Consider the following 19,843-nt stretch of genomic DNA (forward strand, 5'->3'; position numbering starts at 1 on the left):
AATATCTGACACAATGCCACGTGCGTACTGATTAATTCTGATTTCATTATTATTATTGGATTCTGAATTGGAGTAACACTTCTAGTATGCCACACCAAAAAAGTTGATTTTTTTTTAAAAAAATAGAAAATAATTATATAAATAATAATTCTTTTGACAGCATCTAGAAACTATTCATTATATCTAATTAATGTTGATGCAGTACTAGTGTTGCTTTTTCTATTTGAAATTGTAAAATATTCTACTATAGTTTGACTTGAGGTAGTTAAGCTGGACCTATAACAATCATATATATACGTCAGCATATAATATAATTAATTTGTAATTTTTGAAATGAATTTGGAGAATAACAATGTGTTGTTCCAGAAGAAAACTCATATCTACCATGGCCCCCAAAAAACCGAAAAGCACATCTAAAAAAAAATTCACACCTATCAAAAATGAATTGGTGGGGCCTCCGCATAAGTAGAGCCATGAAAAGATTCCTACTCAAACACTAAACACGATTTATGCTTTGCGATCTTTTACTATGAGGGTTTTCATTTTCATCTTCATTTTGCTTGAATTTACATATAGTCAAAATCCCATGCTACTTTATACATGCAATCGACATTTTCATGGAATTTGACAATATTGTCACTTCTTGAGGTAAGTACCAAAAAGGTCGCACACAAAGCTTGAAGATAAGATATATATACATCTCGAAAGAAACTTTTCTCTCGTCGTATCTATAAGATATATATATATATATATATATATGCGCACAAGCTAGGCAATTACAAGCAGAAGCTGATGTTTATCTGTGCAAACCTTATTGCGATTATTTCTCAAGTGATGAATTTGATTAATAATTATTATGAACAAAAACAGAATTAACATTAGAAAAACCATAATTTCCTTGCTCAAAAACAAAGTAATTAATATATTAATGCAGGTATATATATTCTACACACACACACACACACACATATTACCCAGATATCCCCCTATATGTTTCTTTCTTTTCATTCCCCCTCCCCCATGGCAATGTAATGGTAATTATATAAGCTTATATCTATAGAGACGTCTCTTCCTTCTTGTATGTCATATATATGTTTACAGGGAAAAGAAGAACTAATTATTAAGATCTGCATGAAACATACCTACATTAATGGCGGCTCCCTGTAATCAAAAGCACACTATGAGGTCCAATTCAGGCTCGGAAGTTGAAACTGCTGTCTCAAGACACCATCGCCGAGAAGGGCATTAGGGTGGTGAAACGTCGTCCTACTCTGATGAGGAGGAGGAAGCTGGCTCAGCAGAGAAATGAAGGAGCTGTTCTCATCTGCTGAAGTATTACTGATCCCACCGGTGCCGTTAAGATCACCGTGGAATCTCTTGTTCGACGAAGAAGACCCTGACGGAGACCCAAACGGCGACGGAAGGGGTCGTTTCACTGGAAGGAAACTGCTAGATCTTGATGAGTTTGAAGACAGCAAGTGATGATCATTAGAATCGCCGCCGCCGAGAATTCCATCGAAGAAGTTGTCATCATTCTCAAGTCCTAATGAAGGATTGGCGTTACCAGTATTAGCCATTGATAAAGTCGAGATGGTGGGAAGCATAGCCTCCATAGAAATCTCCCTCTCCTGCTCCATCAATGGCGGCCTCTGCAGAGTGGTGTTCACATTACTGTTGCTTTTCTTGTATATTCGACACAAAACCCAATTGTCAAGCTACCAAAAAAAAAAAGACCATGTCCAGAATCAGAAATCCTCCTGAGAAAAACGAAGCAAACACACAAATATATATAAATACAGTACCCTTAAGGAGTTTTTCTTGTTAGATTGAGACGGAGGACTATCGGAAGCCATTGGAGGAAGCTTAGGGATAGAATTATTATTGTAAGAATTGCTATCAGTGAGCCTATACTCGTGCATGATCCAATTGGTTTTAACGCCTTTTGGAGGCTTGCCGCCGTAGAAAACCAGAGCTTTCTTCACGCCGACCTTCTGGTTTCGTCCGTCCGACGACAATATAGGCTTGTCCGTTCCGGTAGCTTTCCAATATCCTGAAGTAGCTGCCCTGTTTGGCCTTGCTCCATTCGGATACTTCCGATCTCTCGGGCTGAAGAAGTACCACTCTTGCTCCCCAAACGCTGCCTTACCTGTAAAACCCAGAAACGACAGAGATTCAGAAACTACCAAGCGGGTATTGATGAATGGAAGGGACGAAGAGATGGGCCGTGTTGGAGTCAGAGAGAGCTAGTACTTGGAAGCTCCCAGGGGTCGAACTTGTACAGATCGACGTCGGCGATGATGGAGACGGGAAGCGGAGCAGAGGCGGCTTTCCTCTTCAGGTAGTGAACGACGAGCTCTTCGTCGGTGGGATGGAATCGGAAACCAGGAGGAAGCTGAGGATGAAGACACCCTGAGGATGAATCGGTGCTATCCATAACTTCCACCACCAAGCTTACCGATCTATCTCAATCTCATGCGCACGCGCACACTCTTCTTTTTGAATCTCTCTCCCTGTGTCTTTCTTTTACTGGGAATTAAAAATTGAATTGAAGATTTGGAATCAGAAGAGCCTCTGTGTGAGTGAGAAGAGTCGATCGAGGTCGTTGTGGGCACTGATTAATGTATTGTTATGGCACACGGGAAAGTGACACGTGGCAATGAGGGTGGAGGATCGTGTGACACGTGTGAGAGAGAGGAAGTGGGGACCAAAGGAGAGAAAGAGGAGTGAGGATGGATGTGTGGGCCCGGGTATTGTGGGAGAGCTGAGTTTAATTTTGGAACTGCCCAATACGCTTTTGATGTCACGCTTTTCTTACACACACATATTTCTGACTCACACACCCATCGCGCTTCCACCACAAAACGGAGAGCGCACACAAATTTTTCTTTTCAAAATATACATTTTTAAAATAAAAAAAAAACCCCTCCATGAGTTGCATGTCAATTCTCAAGAGTTCAAAGTCAAGATAGATCCAACTACTAAAAAATGATTAAAAATAAATGTACTGATTAACAAATTATTTACATTCATAATGAGATTCGAATTGAAAGCATTATAAATTATGATATCCTGACCCTTGTTTACTGAATTACTTTTAATTGAGAGATCAGCGCAAAAAAAAAAAAAGACCTTTGAACAAACAAAAAGGAGAGGGAAGATGGATGGCACGTGTGCATGTGCTGTTCTTCTTTGGCGTGATATATACTTGTGTTTATTTTGTGGGGTTATAAATGGTTTAAGGATATATGTACATGGCCGATGATGTAAGGTTTCACTACCATAGTCCATGCTCGATGAATACGATGAAATGGGTGAATAATTTTCGAAGGAATTTTTTTAAGGAATATAGTGGCTTCACAAGGTCAAATCAAAGGAATATGCAATGTAATGATTTTTGTTAAGGTTGAATACCATAGGCAATATAGCGGCTTCAGAGGGTCAAATCACAGGAATATGCAATGAATGGATTGAAGTGAAGTTAATTTTCAATGTGAAATAGTGAAGATATCATTGATAAGTGAAAAAAGAAATATAGTGGAAGAGTGGAAGTAAGCAACCAAGCTTAATAATAAAAAACTAGAATGTAGCGAAGAGTCTCATATTAATTAACTAAAGAAATGAATAGAAAAATGAGGGTTGTTAATTTAAAGGTCAAGTTAATTTGGAAGATGTTGAACTCAATGCATTTATAAATTGTAAGCAATTGTCCACGTTAAATGGCTTTAATATACGGTGAAAATTTAAAAATCTTTTGAATGTGTTCATAATTGACTCTATCATAAAAAAAATTGAGCCTAAGATAAGTGGAGATTACCCGAACCAAGAGATGGAGGATAATATCTCTCTCTCAGTTTCTACTAATTTCTTGTGCAGTTGTCCAGAATCCAGATAATATATTAATGCATAATCCATAATTTTACTCCCTCCCATCCCTATTATATGACAACCTCTAACTACCTTTTCAGAATCAAGAAAAGAAAAAATAATTAAATTATTAACTTTATATAAAAATTGAATAAATTTTAAATTTTACCTCTTTTTAAAAGAAAGATTTTCAAATTTTTATTTTTCCTCACATAGTTAATGAGTTTAAGTGAGGATAATATTAAAAAAATATAATTAACATCTTATCAAGTGTCTTATGTGAAAAACAAACAAAAAAAAGACATCCCATAATACGGATCTAAGGAAGTATTTAAAAAAAAAAAACAAGGGTATGCACGTAATTAAGTGTGTATTATCGACGATATTTTTATAATCTCTTTGAAAAAGGAAGCCACTTAGAGAAGCCAATTAATTAGAAATTAATTAATTTTTCTCTGAAAATAGAATGAGAAACAAATTATTATTGATATGATTGCTTTGTGCTGCTCCTTGTGTTGAAGAGAGAAGCAATTACCACTATGGTTTATTCTCACAAATCTCAGTGCCTGATTAACCACTATGCCATCAAAGCAATACTTTCTCCAGTTCCTTATATTTATAACGCAGGGAGAGAACAATTTTTTTGTCAGTCTTATAAGTTGTGTACTTCAATTTTTGTTATGAATTTTTCGTTTTACCTTTCATTAAATATTAGTGAGAAAAAATATGTTATTAAAATATATAAATTTAATATAAAAAAGTTAAAAACTTATTAAATAATGTTTTTCTTTATTTTTAGTAAAACATATTATAAATGACTTATAAATAGTACCGAAAAGAATATCATCTAATTAAATTTTATATCCATGGATATATATCCATCAAGCTCTTTTTTGCTTTTCTATTTAGATGAATACATGTCAACACAATGTACCAATTTATAATTATATATTCTCAAATCTTATTATGGTTTCAAAGATATAATTAGTGGAGGTCAACAAATATTATGTGATAAACTGTTGTTCATTAGGAAGTTAATTGTCATGATCTCATGCCCTTCATGGTCAGCACTACTGATTGACCATTTAATCAAACAAACATATGAAATTTATTTTTTTAAAAAAAATGGTAGAGAAAACATGTGGGGGTTATATATATTATTTAATTTTGGCTTGTCAACATTATGCATTTTTTGAAAAGGTAATTATAGCTTGCTAATTCTAGCATACATACGTACTCTCAAAGTGGATCTCAATTATCAATATCCTCTTGGAGTTTAATTTTTTAAAAAAACAAAACACAGAACAATTTTCCATCATATACCAAGGGTTTTTTTTTTTAACTCACAAGCATCATTCTATTAAAAACAATCATATTCGAAATACAATTGGACACTAAATATAAGCACCAAAGTTGTTATATGTTAGATCCTCCTCATTCCTCAATATTGGCCCATTATTTTCCTTTTCATTTTCAGTTGAATAAAAACATACATCAGATTCTTCAACTTTCTTCCTCTCTGATTTTCTCTGCAAGGATTTGGACAGTGACAAATTGGATGACCTCTCCATTTGGGTATAGTCCTAGTTTTTTTAATTTTTAGTTTGACACATCAATTCCAAAGGGTCACAAGCTATCTCTTATCTCATATACTCACCAAAAATACAATCACAGACACATGCCGAATGTGCATTCACATGCTTTAGCCTAATAAAGCAAATAGTTTTGACTTCCATATATATATATATAACATAAAATATATGAAAACCCTAATTGGATATTATATCATAATCACGGTGAGGAATAGTTATTCGATTCAGTAATACATAAGACCCCCGGATATAAAAACAAAAAATGTTAAAGAACCAAAGACATAATTTTGCTTTGTTACAATTAACTTTAATTTCCTAAGACCTAGTAATAATTTCCTTAAAATATTTTTATTGGGTTTTTAAATATAATTTTTCCAATATTAGACTCATCAAAATCAACAATACCAGGAGAGGCCATTATTGCATCAATGTGTTATGGAGATGGACAAACTGGTTTTGCACTCTATGACAAGTCTCATTAACTTAACCTCTCGTACCAAATCTCTGTTAAGCGGTGACGTTAACACACCATTGGCCACATGGTGCATCCATCTGTATCACTTGTCCACTTTAGAATTGATGATGACGGAATTTATTAGGCACGCTAATACTAGCTTCATTATTATATTGACCCTATGAGTTATTAATTTTCTTTATTTTGATACTAAAGCTATAGAAAAATCTCACATATAGTATTAGTTTTAAATGATATACTCCTCTTATCCTATTTATAAGGTAGAGAGAAAAGAAAAAAATTAGTCTTATTTATAGGGCATTTGTCAATTTTCAATGCTACTCTTTATATTTTTGCCCTTATTAAATGCTTTGAATAAAAATATAATGAGATTTAAGAATATTTATTAGAGATAAAGGTGAATATTTGTTAAAATTTAAGACAAAGTTAATGGAACTTAAAGTCTTCCTTAGTTATGATAAAACATACTGAGAATAATTTATAAATAAGACTAGAAGGAGTATGTTAATATTAGTAGGGGAAGACTTATAGTCATTGTTGAGAGAAAACTTCGTGAGGACCATGTGTTAATGCATACTTATATAGCCTTAATGACATGATAAAATTAGGCTAAATGCCTACTTTGAAAAAGAGTGATACTTGTCTTGAACAACATTTCACACCTATCCAATCCGGCCAGCTTGTTTGCCTTTCATCATCTTCTGTATATTCAAAATCCTCTGTGACAATTTTAATTGACAATGGACAAGTCCTTATCTGTCACCATATATATATATATATATATAGCCATTACTGGGGTGTATATATACTGAGGGGTATAAGTCAGAATTCTTATACTTGGGACAGGTTTTGTAATTAAGGTTCACTCACTAATCTGTAATATTTAAAGATGGAATTATACAACTTCATCTGCAGATACCAGATAATTACTTATAATATCCCCTGCATCATTTATATTTTGTAATTAAGAATCTGAGTTTTTTTAAAATCCAATACTAAACTTCTGGTTCACTTATCGCTATTGAACGAGGAAGAAAGAGTTGAGATCATAATTCACTGCTAATTATTAAATATAACTTGCCTTATTAATCAGAACATGTGTGCAGCTGATACTCGCATACAGTGATTCAGGGCCATATATAGTACCTGTAACCCTGCTATTATGCACTACTTTCAACATATCACCTTTTCTTTATTAATATGAATACACTGAAATCTTCAACAGAGAAGGTCTCTATTTTTTATCCCAATCTTAAGGGCAAAATAGGCAATGAGTCTATACACTACAAGCATGACAGCCAAGGCAACAGCACAAAGGCCTTGATTGTCAAGACCAGCATGCTTAATCACAGGATGGCTCCCAAGTGAGCAGGTCACACTAGGTCCTCCACGAGGGTAAGTATCACAATTATTGAACTGTGACCCCAGTAAGGGCTTGAAGCAGTAATAGCTAGGTGATATTTTCTTTATCCAACCAAAAATCATAGGCATGTCCTGAACATAGAAGCCATTGGCATGAACAAACAGGGTCATCACTGTTGATCCAACTGTTGCAGCAGCCCTCTCATTATAAATCAGCGCACCAATGGCTAGTCCAAGACCTTGTGCTACTAATATATAGAGAAGAGCAACAGATAGAGTGTGGAAGAAGATCACAGCATTCACTTTTAGCCCTCCCATCCAATAAGTGATTGTGACAAAAGTTCCTGGGAGGGATAGCTGCATTGGAAGGTCCACAATATTGAAAGCCATGAAGTAAGATGAGAGTCTGTACATGCACAATGACCTTTCCTTTATTAGCATGCCAAGATCACGAGGAAAAGTAAAGATGGCATGAGCCATAGGGTAGAATCCACAGAACTGGGTATAGAAGAATAGCAGTGAGACCTGCACAAGAACAGATTTAATACGCCAAACTACTTTACTGATGCAATATAATGGAAACTACCTAAAAAGTGTTGCCATACAGAACAGGTAATAGCCGCCTAGACTATGTCTAAAAAACTTTGCCAATTGTAATAGGCAATGGTTTTTTGACTCTTTGGCAATGGTTTTTTTTTTTTTTTTTGACTCTTTGGCTATAGTTTCTGGATGATGTTAGAAGATAAAAATGTTGTGGCGTGCAATATAAAAATGGAAAGGGGATGCATCAGAATACCTGGTCTTGCATGTTTTGAAATCTGGATTCCCACCAAAGAAGGCCTGAAACAAGAGAGATGGCCAAGATTTGGCAGATTCTGAGGACTGAAAAAGACTCATGCTTTCTTTCCTTGAATCCTCTTGCCAGCAATACAGTGAACTGCTGCCACCAGGTTGTGCACCATTGGCTATCTCTGTTATTTATTGAAGTCTCTTGGAATTGAACCATGGAATCTTGAAGTGCCATCTTCAATTGGCGGCCAAGGTTAAGCTCAAAAGCAGATAACAATGCTTGTTTTACAGCTCCTGTATCCTCATTAGGATTCCCAGAAGATATACCTTGAAAAGTTATAGATAAGAGTTTTCAGTGGCCGCACAAATTACTCAGGAGCTTCCTCTTGATGCAAAATTCTTGAGCCAGCAAAGATTAAATTTAACTTAAAATGTTCATTGCCCCAATTAGTCCACTTCAGTAGGACCAAACTATTATATTTACATGTTTATATTCATGATTGGCCTGGTTATCTGTCTTCACAAACTAACTCTAGTAAAAAAAAGAAAAAAACATCCTTCCATGGTAAAAATTTGATATATACTTACCATTTGCTAGATCAAGTAAGAAATCTGAAGGGTTCATGGCTAAGGGTGGAACACATCCAATGTTGGAGAAGTAATCAATCACATGTTCTCCCTTCCCAAAATAAAGGCTATAACCATCTGATAACAGCAAAACCTTCTGAGACATGTAAAATAGCTTGCTAGAAGGCTGGTGGATAGTCATAACAATGGTTCTTCCACTTTGTGCTAACTCACACAAAACCAACACAAGTCGTTTGGCTGTAGTTGAGTCAAGACCTGAAGTAGGCTCATCAACCAGCAATAGACTTGGGTTAGTCAGGAGTTCTTGAGCTGTACTTACCCTCTTCCATTCTCCACCTGAAACACCTCTTAAAGACGGCCCTCCCATTATAGTGTCCTTACAACGGGTCAGGTCAAGCTCTTCCATAATGGCCTCTCCATGTGAGACTTTCTCTTCTTTGGAGAGACAATTTGGCAAGCGAAGAAGAACAGTAAAAACTAGCGTCTCACTGACTGTGAGGTGAGGGTAGAAGACATCATTCTGAGGAACATAACCCATGTTTTGCTTCACTTGTTTAGAGAAGAGTTTGCCATTGTAGGTTATGCTTCCACTGGTTATACTTTCTCTGAGTCTACCTCCTAAAGCCGCAACAAAAGTTGTTTTGCCACTTCCAGAAGGGCCTAAAATAGCTAGCAGTTCTCCTGGTAAAACAATACCACTAACACCTTTCAGGATCATCTCCTCAGAACTTGCCTTTTTGTTGAACCAGCTTTCCCCTTTCCTGGTTTTGGTCTTATACACGACATCTTCAAACTTCAAAAACAATCCAGAAAATTAATAGATGAACAGTTTTGTTTTGACAGTTAGTTCAGAGAAATGAAAGACAGAAGCTGAGGAACAGAATATACCTTGAGAGTAACTGGTTGGTTAGCCTTCACATATATTTTTCTCAGTTTTGTTTCTTGTGTCTGTGTTTTCTGGGATTCAGAGTTCAGTATTTCACTAGCCATTTCCTCTAACTATATCGCTACATTTCCACGTTCCTATCAAGTCTCAGAAGCTCTTTTATGAGCTACCTTCACCTGGCTCCAAGCATAGTACAGAGCAAGAAAAAGGAAATTTCATTGATTGACGAATTTTCATGCTTCTTCATATCTTTCCATTCTTAGTAGTTATGCTCTGCATTGAAGAAGCCTTCACGACTCATATTTTCAAGAAATCAAGGGGAAAAGAAAACAAAAACCCTCAATACTTTGTTTGATTACTTAGTTGTGTGCTTCAGAATCTTGGAAAATAGTCACCATTCATCATCATCATTAAAGGTTAAAAGGCATTTCAATATGGGCATTCATTGGGAGCATGACATTACAGGGCAGTGCCTTATTTATTGTTTTGTATATCAGATATTTTAAGAATATATTTTAATATATAATTCAAAGTAATAAACCTTTTAATTTAGAATTTTAATTCCTTGCATGGCTCTACTTTTATCATAAGTTGCAGGCGCCACATGGAGTTAGAAACCATTTTCCGAAATTGCGTGGATGATAATGATATAACTTGTCAGATTGAAAAATGGGAATTTGAGTGAGCCAGATCAACTACACTTATCCTCATTTAGTATCATGATGGAAGATAAAGGGCCTGTTTCGGTAACATTCAAACCATACATAGAATATGCTTTTGCCAAATTCAACAAATAGTTAGAATAAACTTTTGCTAGATATAAACTGAAAACTAAACACACACACTCTCTCTTATCTTCTTTTGTAAATATATAAGTTTTATTACTCCCTCTGAATTAGGGGCAAGAATAGGCTACATTCTATCATATCTCAAGCTAACCTAGTCTATTTATTAAATAAGCTTAGGCTAAATTCAAACTTTTATTTTATTTTATTTGGTAGAAGAGGAAATTATATTAAAAAACTAAGTGGGGGAATTATAATTCCCAATACAATCAATCTGCTTAGGCTTTTAATTAGGCCAATTTAGTTAAAGAGGTCATGCCTATTTTTTTAGGCTTAACCTATAAGCCTAAAAGGCTAGCTTATCTATAAATACATATATTATGTAATATATCACAAACTCACCAGTTTTATCATTTAATTTTTAATCAATCTATTCTTTTTTTATTTTTGCTTATATTTTCAATTATCTTGGAGTTAAATATTAATTTTAATGGTGTTCCTTTATTGTTATATTGTACTGTAATTTTTAAATTTTTTAATTATTATATATTGTAATTGATAAATTAGATTATATATTACATACTATAATGGTCCTAAAGTATATTTAATATATTTAAAATTAAAATGCAAACCTATTTAAAAAGATTACTTTTAAGTAGGCTTTTAAATAACTTTCAAGCTAAGCTCAAATCTCTGATTTATCACACAAGCTCAGGCTTATTTAACCACAATCTAGCTTAGCCTAACTTATTTCCATCCTCATTCTAAACTAAAATATAAGTTGTTTTTTTAAAAACAATTTTTAGTCTAAAATATACGGCATTAGATAGGTGTTTAATTTTTATTGAGTAATTAATAAGGGTATTTTGAATAAGTCAGTTATTATATTTATTATTCTCTAGAGTATGACTGAAAAGATGTGAAAATTTTTAAAAAATAAAAATCTTAACCAACTTTTTTTATAAACATAAATTAGTTAATAATAATTTATATTGTAGTCTAAGGCAATATACGTTAATAATTATTAATTATTCATTAATAATGGATAGTGTTGATTTTTATTGTTTCTTGACAGAATATATTGGGGATAGTTAGGGAATGTTTGAGTTTGTTAAAACTGTTTTTTCATTTTTAAAAATAAAAAAAACTCGTTTGAATAAATGATTTAGATTTAAATGTTTTTAAAATTATTCTATTTTAAAAAATTAAAATTTAAAGATATTTTCATTTTTTTGGATAAAAAGTCAAGGATATATATATATATATATATATTAGGTACAAGAAAAAAATCACATAATAGCAATTCAAGTATTTTTTTTTAAATACACTATATTTCACTATTGAAAGTTATTCCAATTATGGTAAAATCCTTATTGAGAAAATTAACTCAATGATCTCAAAAAATATAAGTTTTATAAATTAGGGATGAGGTTTTTGAATAATTTGAAATATGACTCATTCATAAAATTAATTAGATGTATTTTTTTATTTTTTATCTTCAAAATAAATTTATTATTAAAATAGAATGTATTTGATTTAACTAATTTTTAACTAACTTGATCTTTTATTTTTATCATCAAAAATCGTATTGTGTGTGCTCCCTTTCTAATTTATCATCTCTTAATATTTTTTCCATCAAAATTTTTGATCTAATTTGCCTAGGTTACTATCTTCATTGCAGAGCTTTTCCTCTCTCTCTCTCTGTTTTTCTTCATTATAAAGAGAACATTAGATATTAAAGAGGAAACTTTATTACTGATTTATGATACTACATTATTGATATATGACTGTATATTAATGATAAATAAATTGATAAGTTTTCACTGATATAGCTTATATATCAGTGATATATAATAGTATATCATTGATATACTATCGTAAATCAACATAATTAGACAATCAAATATAAATCTATTTATAATTGATATACAATCGTATATCAATAATGTAGTATCGTAGATCAGTAACATGAAAAACACATAATCATTTGCCCAAAATAGATTAACCATAATCTACAAAAAAATATAGACTTTTAGTTTATCACAAAGAACAAATACCTAAACTAATAAAATACAAAATCATGAATCTATAGCTCCATTTTTCCCACCGGTGTGCTCTGTTCTGTCGATGTACCTCACGTCGTGTTTGTCTTTCACCGTCGTGATTGTGGTTTATTCACACTACTTTGCTATTTCATGTTCGTCTTTTTCGTGTCAAGTTTCGTCTTCTCTCTCGCATTTACCTTTCTCGTTTCAAAGATTTTTTGTATTTTCAATCTCTTGAAATTTGAAAAAAGCATATATTAAAAAGGACAGTTTTACAAATTAATTATAATCTAAATATTAAAAAAGTTATTTTTAAAATTTAAGAAAGGATAGGGTTTTTTTTACTTGGTCTTATAATATAGACCATCTGTGCAAAAGCCTCAATTATTATTATAAGCCAACATAATTAATCATTAATGACTATCATTATGGTCGAATTTTTAACTCTAAAATTGTTTTTAAATCAACATAATTAAACAGTTTTTTGTTTTGTTTTGAAAAACAATTCTAAAAATTATATTACAAAATAACATTTAAAAACAGAAAAAAAACAATCAAACACGCCCTTATTGTCTTAATTATTTTATTCAACTTTTGCCGAAAATATATTGGAGAATGATAATGAAATCTTAGAATTAGGAATTTGTGACAGTTAAATCCCCAATAAAATTAAAAAAATAAATTTTAAATATTGATCCAAACAAACAACAGGAATCTCATAATTAAGAATTTGTGACAGTTAAATTTTTGACAAAATTTTTTTAAAAATAAATTACAAATATTGATTTAAACATTTTCAAACAGGAATTTCAATTGCAAACAAAGGTTCAGAACTTCTAAATTTTTAATTATCTAAATAAAAATTTACAAATAATTTTTCATAAAATTTTTCCAGAAACCCAATTGCATTGAATCCGTTATTTTAAAATTTTAACTTCATTCTCCCAAAATATATCAGTGCTTCATGAGTCACAACAGTAATAAATAAAGGAAAGACATAGAGATAACAAAATCACTCCTATAGGCTGAGTCACCACTCTGTAGATGATAATCATGTTGCAAACTTTACTTGCGAATTTATAAAGATGAAAATGAAACAAAGAATCATTATTTTTTTTTAAAAAAAAATAAAGGATTAAATTTTATTATAATCAAGTAAAAAGTATCCAGGTGAAAGTCAAAAAGTCAATGATATTAGAGAGACCGACAGAGATTTGCTTGTTTGACAACTTTTTATTTGTCAAAAGAGTCAAGGCATCTTTTGTGGCGCGGCTGATGTATTTATTTATTTATTTATACATAAAGGAATTAGAGAATGGAAGATCTGAAATCCCATAGGGAATAGAAAACACGGTTTGGGCCAGAATGGGCCCTTTACCAAATCAAACAGAGTCTTCTAACTACAAAAACCGTTTACAAGGTCTTCCGCCGCGGGTTTGTTGTTGCGGCTCAATCTCAACAATTTTTGTTTTCACTGTCCCACTTTTTTTTTTAAAAAAAAAATTTCTGGCTCTGATCATAATACTGGATATTTCTTAGAAACGTTGCGTGCTTTAAAATTTGTAACATTGAATAGTTTTTATAATTATTATTTTGATTTTATGTTTGTACCTCCACTTCATTTATTATTTATTTTTAAAAAATGATGTATATTGAATTTTAATTATTATTATTAAAGTATTTATATAAAATAATATTTAATAATGGTATAATAGGGAAGATATATAATGTTTTAAAGGATTATGGCTTTTATAGAATAGTGAAGTCGTTACCAATACCGTATATTGTTCAATTAAAATTATTCTTTTAATAATTTAACATAGCTTCATACCGAAGTCTCTAATATGAGACCACTGATTAAGTTAACATAATACCTTATTAGTTGAGTTGTATACTTGTTGGTCAATTAAAATTATTTTGGATCCACTAAATTGCAAAGAGTTTGGAAAATGTGTCTTGTTACTAAGACTTGGGAGAAGATTCTAACCATTAATATTGGAAAACTTAGATTTGAATTTTTATTTAAAAAATTATATTATTTGTACTGCAAATTTAAACTATTTAGATTAAATTTTAGTAACTTGAATTTGATGTGTTATCTTTTTTTATATATAATTCAGTATTTAATAATAATTTATAGTATTCAACAATTTTCATTTAATTGTTGAAAAAGAAAAAAGAAGGGGCATGAAAACTTGTTAAACCTTTTTACACTGCAGAAACACATTTCTTATGAAGTATAGAAGAAAACTTCTTTTATGGGCAAATAGGCACATGTTGATGATAATTATTTGATCAAAATGATTTCGAATTTCAAAAAATTGATAATAAATACTTATTTTTAAGTGTACCATTGAAAACTATTATTACCAATGAGAAATATTTAAAAATAATATTTTAAGCGTTCTTCTGTTTTTAAATTTTTAGCACTCTTTCATGAATTTTTTTTTCCAAAACCTGAACAGTTCACAAATTCAATGGTCAAAAATAAAAATTCTTGCCGCAATTTTTTTTAAAAAAAATGTTTTGAAACAATAAAAGTTTGTTAATTCACTGAATATATTTTTGTCATGAATCTTCCATCATAAAGTGGAGACTGGTGGTTAGTAAGAGACCAAAATTGAAGGGAAAGCGATGAAATGAATGACTCAGTCGTTCATCCAAGCCCCACCATGAAACATATGTCAAGACAATTTTACTGTTCTAGCGGGGGGAAAAAAAGGCGTTAGAACGTGAGAGAACAATGAAAATTACATTTGAGAACCTAATTTAATGGAAGTTAAAAGAAAATTTTCAAGAGATCCAATGTCTAAATATTTAAATTACATTAATTAATATTACACCCAATAATCACTCAATACATTTTTTAAAATATATTTTGTCAATTTTGATGATGGTTGTTTGAACTTTTGAAAAATAATCAGAATTTGAAAAATATTAAATTTTTTTTATTTTAAGAAGTTATTTTGAGTGGCATATTAAAATGATCTAAGAAAGAATATTTTAAAAAAACGAGATACGTGAATATATCATAAAATTTTAAAATAATATAATAATAAATTATCTTTATAAAAAAAATTAGAAAAGATATCATAAAATTTAAAAATAATTATCGAATACTTACTTTTTTATTATTTTGATCAAACATAAAATAATGTCTGCTTTTTATAAAATCTCTAAAAAATAAATCTCTTTTTATAAAATCTTTAAACTACTTAAAAATTACTTAGTTTTTAATATTAAACAAATAAGTCCGAAAACTCATATTAAGAGAGCTATTCTCAATTCTATTTGATGGTATTTAAATATCATTTAACCACGATACAAAATATCATGTTATTATATAATTTTTCTTTAAAAAAAAAGTAGCAGTTCTTAACTTCTTATGTCATTTGATGTACTCTTGAATTTAGAAGCTTTAAATACAAATATTTTTAATTTAGGTTTCTTTACAATAATTTTTTCAAAACAAATTGAAAGGAACAGATATGGTTTCACAAGTGTAGGCCGTTAAGCATACATCATTAAATCAAACAGAAGAAGCGCGAGCGGCTTTTCAAAACTTTGACGTCTTCTTAATTACAGTGATAATAACAGTAGATTAACGAGAAAATTGACTCTTCAAATTCATTGGGAGAATTATATTTAGGAACCTCAGGAGTAAAAAATCTGCAAACAAGGTCCAATAGAATCTAATACTCCTTTCTTCTCAAATTATAAGACACTTTTAAATAAAATTTTACATACTAATAAACCTCATTAAATACACTTAATAACTTTATCTTTTCATGATAAAAATATAAACTTTTAAAAATATTCACCATTTAATATATTGAAAAGAAAATAGACAGAAATTAATTATAAAGAGATTAAAGATAATATTGAAATTGATATATTTAATAAAAAATTAATCTACCCAAAGTGTTTTATATTTTGAAATAAAAATTTTTTTTAAAAATATATATCTTATAATTTAAGACAGATGAAGTATTACTCTAAAAAAATAAATGTCTTATTTGCATTTATATTTTAAGGTGAAATAACTCATCTGTCCAAAGCATTCACAACTATTCACTTTTGCTTTTTTCACCTTCAACGAGGATTTCCAAATCTCTTACCTCCAATGAGGATTTCCAAAGAGGATTTCGGAATCCTCAACGGAGGTAAGAGAAATGAAAGAATGAACAATTGTGTATGCTTGAAGGAAATATGTGATTTTATTTAAAAACATAAATGCAACTAAAGTGGAAGCTCACAGGCGGACTAATAATATAAAAGTTCAAATTTTTAATATCTTACCGATTGATTGTAGCAATTTTTTATATGCTAACATGACCTAAACTATCTCTCTACATGAATTTTATCATGGCCTTGTGTTTTAAAAAAAAATGCAAATAAAGCTTTTGATCCTTCAGAGTAATATCAGATTCGATTGAGTCTTAATATATAAACTTTTTGCTTTGGAGGCCTTGAAAGCAACTCTCCCAAGTTATTATTTGGATGGATCAATATATTGATTAATTATAAACTTTAGACTGCATGATGAACATTTTGCACTTCGTGTCAAGTCCTTTTGAAGTATTCCCTCCATTTTTATTTATAAGAAAAAAAAACTGTATTACACAATTTAAGAAAATCAATTAGGTATATTAATTATGTTTGAAAATAAAAAAATAGACTATAATAAGTTTTATTAACTATGTTAGTTAACCCTTCATTAATTATTTCTCATGACTATGAATGATAAAATCATGAGGGGTAATTTAACAAATTTGCAATAAATTCTATTGAAAAATATGATTTTGCTTATATAAAAAAACAAGCTAAAAAAGATTGTTTCTCCTATAAATAAAAAGGGACTACTGCTATATAGAATATTTTCATTACACATATACAAAAAAAATTAAAAATAGAAAATTCCAAGAAATTCACTTAAGAATTGAATATGCCAAGTTACGTACATATAGGTACATAAGTTTGAATATTGAATGAAAATTCATATACCTATATGTGTGTGTGTGTGTATATATATATGGCCAATTAAGAGGGGTCAAGTTTGAAGCTTGAACAAGAGACTGAATTGTCATGAAGACCATGAAATTCTAAAATCATGGGAATTAATTAAGGATTAATTTGTGTATCACGAATATTACAGGTAACATCCAAGCACAAATAATTAAGATTAATAAAAGAGCACAAATATTCTTTGAAAATGTGTCTCTCTTATCGACCCAATTCTTGTGGTCAGTTTTGACCGATTCGCAGGAGAAGAACGGCTTGAGAAGATCTTGTTAACTCTGATTAGTCCATGTTTTAGTAAAAGACGTACGCTTTATATATATATATATATATATAAAACAAACATTGTATAATGTAAAATAATAAACAAGTTGATCATCGTAATAAAATTGATTTCGTTTTGATCATTAATTAATGAAATTGAGGAAAGTGGGAAGAAATAATTAAGATCAAACTTCTCAATATTATTATGATATGCATTTCTTATTCTATTGTTAATATAATTAATACCCAGAGAATGTGCAACCAATGTATAATATGGGCTAAACATAAAGGTTAATTATTACATTAAAAGTTACAATTACCTATCGTGGATGATAAATTGATAATCAAATAACTCGAATTATTTTTTTTAACTTTGAATGTCTAGAAAAAATTAAACGGTAATCATTGATTAGTTATCTTCGTATTGTATAAATGATATATATTTGATGTTTATATATTTTTAAAATTTATAATCAGAACTGGTGTAATGCCAACAATGTCAAATTATTATTTAATTAAGTACAATTATAAATATAATTAATTAATTAATTAATATGAGATATAAAATATTTAAAATATCCAGATTTAATTCCTAGTGCTTCTGGAGCTTGATTCATGTGCAAACGCAACAGATTGGTTAAGATGATCAAATAAAGCAACGGCGGGGAAAAAAATTAAAGCAGTCTGAAAAGTAAGATAAAACGATTAATTAAAACTTAATCAAAGCATAAAACAACGACATGAGCCTAATTAATCAAGTATTAGCGGCACGTTCTTGTCCGCGTAAACCTTGAAAACTAAACGGCTTTTGAATATATATTTCTTACAACAGAAAAGTTATTTTTTGTCTAGAAGAGATCTATGGAAAATAATTTCCATCGACAACTAATTACTATTACAAATAATCCAGTACTCTCTGTTTTTCAATAAGAATTTTTTGTATTTCTTTTAAAAAATAAATATCATATATAAATCATGTTTCTCATCATATATCATCGTCATTATTATAGCTTAAGAAGATGCAGCTTCTACCACTTTTACTTTTGATCACTGTATCTGTAATTGATTATTAAATGTTGGTTAAGCTACGTTCTTAATTAATAATGTACTTTGTTTCGATAAGCAATCATATTGATTGAATTCAATATCTTAATTGGTCCATTTGGAAAACAAGTAAACAAAAGCAATAGGCCTTAACTAACAGAGACTAGCTAGAAGCAGTTTCTAATTGATTTCATTATTAATTATAATAAATGGATGCAATCATTAACTTAGTTTACGGGACAACAAATATGACAAGATATACTTTGTAGTTAATGTTATTTTGATAATAAATCGTCAATATATGTAAAAAAATAAAATCCATAGGAAATTCTATTATTCTCAATTTATGAATAATGCTGAGGACAATGTAATTTGTTAGTAAAAATGAAATGTTAGACAATTCAGTTTTAAAATTAGGAAAAACACAATAATTCATCTATATAATTTTTTTAGTATTTTCAATTTCTAAATTTTTAGTAAGATTGAATAACTTTTGTTACTCAAGTTCTTATAGTTTAAATGATTTAACACTAAAAATATTATAAAGTTTAAAAGCAAAACTCGATAAAATTGTAGCAATAAATCATTGTGTTTTTCTTTAAAATTATTTAGATGTAAGTATATGTGTGTATTTGAATCATAATTGGTTGTGGAGAAGTTAAAAATAATTAAATTAAAATAGCATAAATGAGATATCATTAATACATTATATACATGCATATATAACGCCTTTCTCCAAAAAAAAAAAAACAAAGGAGAGATAAGAAGAAAATTTCCATTTCATACTCATTACACGTATGAAAATTCTAAAAAAATAAAAATAAAACTTATACCTAGAAAGTGGTCATGATCACTAAGATATGAAATTTTAGATTTTGTTATTGGAAAAGTCGCCCAGCACATGTACTGAACTCTACATTAAATTGAATTTATGTATTATTTGTTACAAAATGGGTAATATATCATGGCTCTCACGAGTTATATGTATATAACACATTAGCACATGCATATCAAACAAATAAGCTTACAAAATTATCAACTATGATTATTAAATGGATATATTTCTAGCATCTCATCACATGCACACATACATACATACATACATACATACATACATACATACATAAATA

At 30.2% G+C, this 19,843-nt stretch overlaps 2 protein-coding genes across 3 annotated transcripts; both read right to left on the reverse strand.

The window, feature by feature from the left end:
• Positions 1-1,038: 1,038 nt before the first annotated feature.
• On the reverse strand, positions 1,039-2,594 carry LOC129306429 (NAC transcription factor 25). 2 transcript variants are annotated; one of them, XM_054947041.1, is made up of 3 exons: positions 2,251-2,594; positions 1,803-2,146; positions 1,039-1,649 (listed from the first exon to the last, which is right to left on the reverse strand). In XM_054947041.1, the coding sequence occupies exons 1-3, from the start codon at positions 2,432-2,434 to the stop codon at positions 1,179-1,181; spliced, it is 999 nt and encodes a 332-aa protein (XP_054803016.1). In that variant the 5' UTR covers positions 2,435-2,594; the 3' UTR covers positions 1,039-1,178. The 2 variants fall into 2 exon arrangements, with proteins under 2 accessions (XP_054803016.1, XP_054803015.1); XM_054947040.1 differs by having other exon boundaries at positions 1,039-1,715; positions 2,251-2,593.
• A 4,541-nt stretch (positions 2,595-7,135) lies between these two features.
• On the reverse strand, positions 7,136-9,660 carry LOC129305403 (ABC transporter G family member 9-like). The gene is made up of 4 exons (XM_054945439.1): positions 9,559-9,660; positions 8,671-9,463; positions 8,090-8,409; positions 7,136-7,818 (listed from the first exon to the last, which is right to left on the reverse strand). The coding sequence occupies exons 1-4, from the start codon at positions 9,658-9,660 to the stop codon at positions 7,150-7,152; spliced, it is 1,884 nt and encodes a 627-aa protein (XP_054801414.1). The 3' UTR covers positions 7,136-7,149.
• Positions 9,661-19,843: the final 10,183 nt, after the last annotated feature.

Source organism: Prosopis cineraria, unplaced genomic scaffold (assembly GCF_029017545.1).
Source record: "Prosopis cineraria cultivar Desert tree isolate PC_DT_omini unplaced genomic scaffold, ASM2901754v1 PC3, whole genome shotgun sequence".
In the NCBI taxonomy this organism is placed as follows: Eukaryota; Viridiplantae; Streptophyta; class Magnoliopsida; order Fabales; family Fabaceae; genus Prosopis; species Prosopis cineraria.

Excerpts from the sequence above, each read along its gene's own strand:
- LOC129306429 (XM_054947040.1), bottom strand. The coding sequence starts at position 2,434 with ATGGATAGCACCGATTCATCCTCAGGGTGTCTTCATCCTCAGCTTCCT. Across the intron at positions 2,147-2,250 it reads CGACCCCTGGGAGCTTCCAA|GTAAGGCAGCGTTTGGGGAG; the intron begins GTACTAGCTCTC and ends TGGGTTTTACAG. Across the intron at positions 1,716-1,802 it reads ACAAGAAAAACTCCTTAAGG|CTTGACAATTGGGTTTTGTG; the intron begins GTACTGTATTTA and ends TTTTTTTGGTAG.
- LOC129305403 (XM_054945439.1), bottom strand. The coding sequence starts at position 9,660 with ATGGCTAGTGAAATACTGAACTCTGAATCCCAGAAAACACAGACACAA. Across the intron at positions 8,410-8,670 it reads CTTACTTGATCTAGCAAATG|GTATATCTTCTGGGAATCCT; the intron begins GTAAGTATATAT and ends TAACTTTTCAAG. Across the intron at positions 7,819-8,089 it reads TTCAAAACATGCAAGACCAG|GTCTCACTGCTATTCTTCTA; the intron begins GTATTCTGATGC and ends GTTCTTGTGCAG.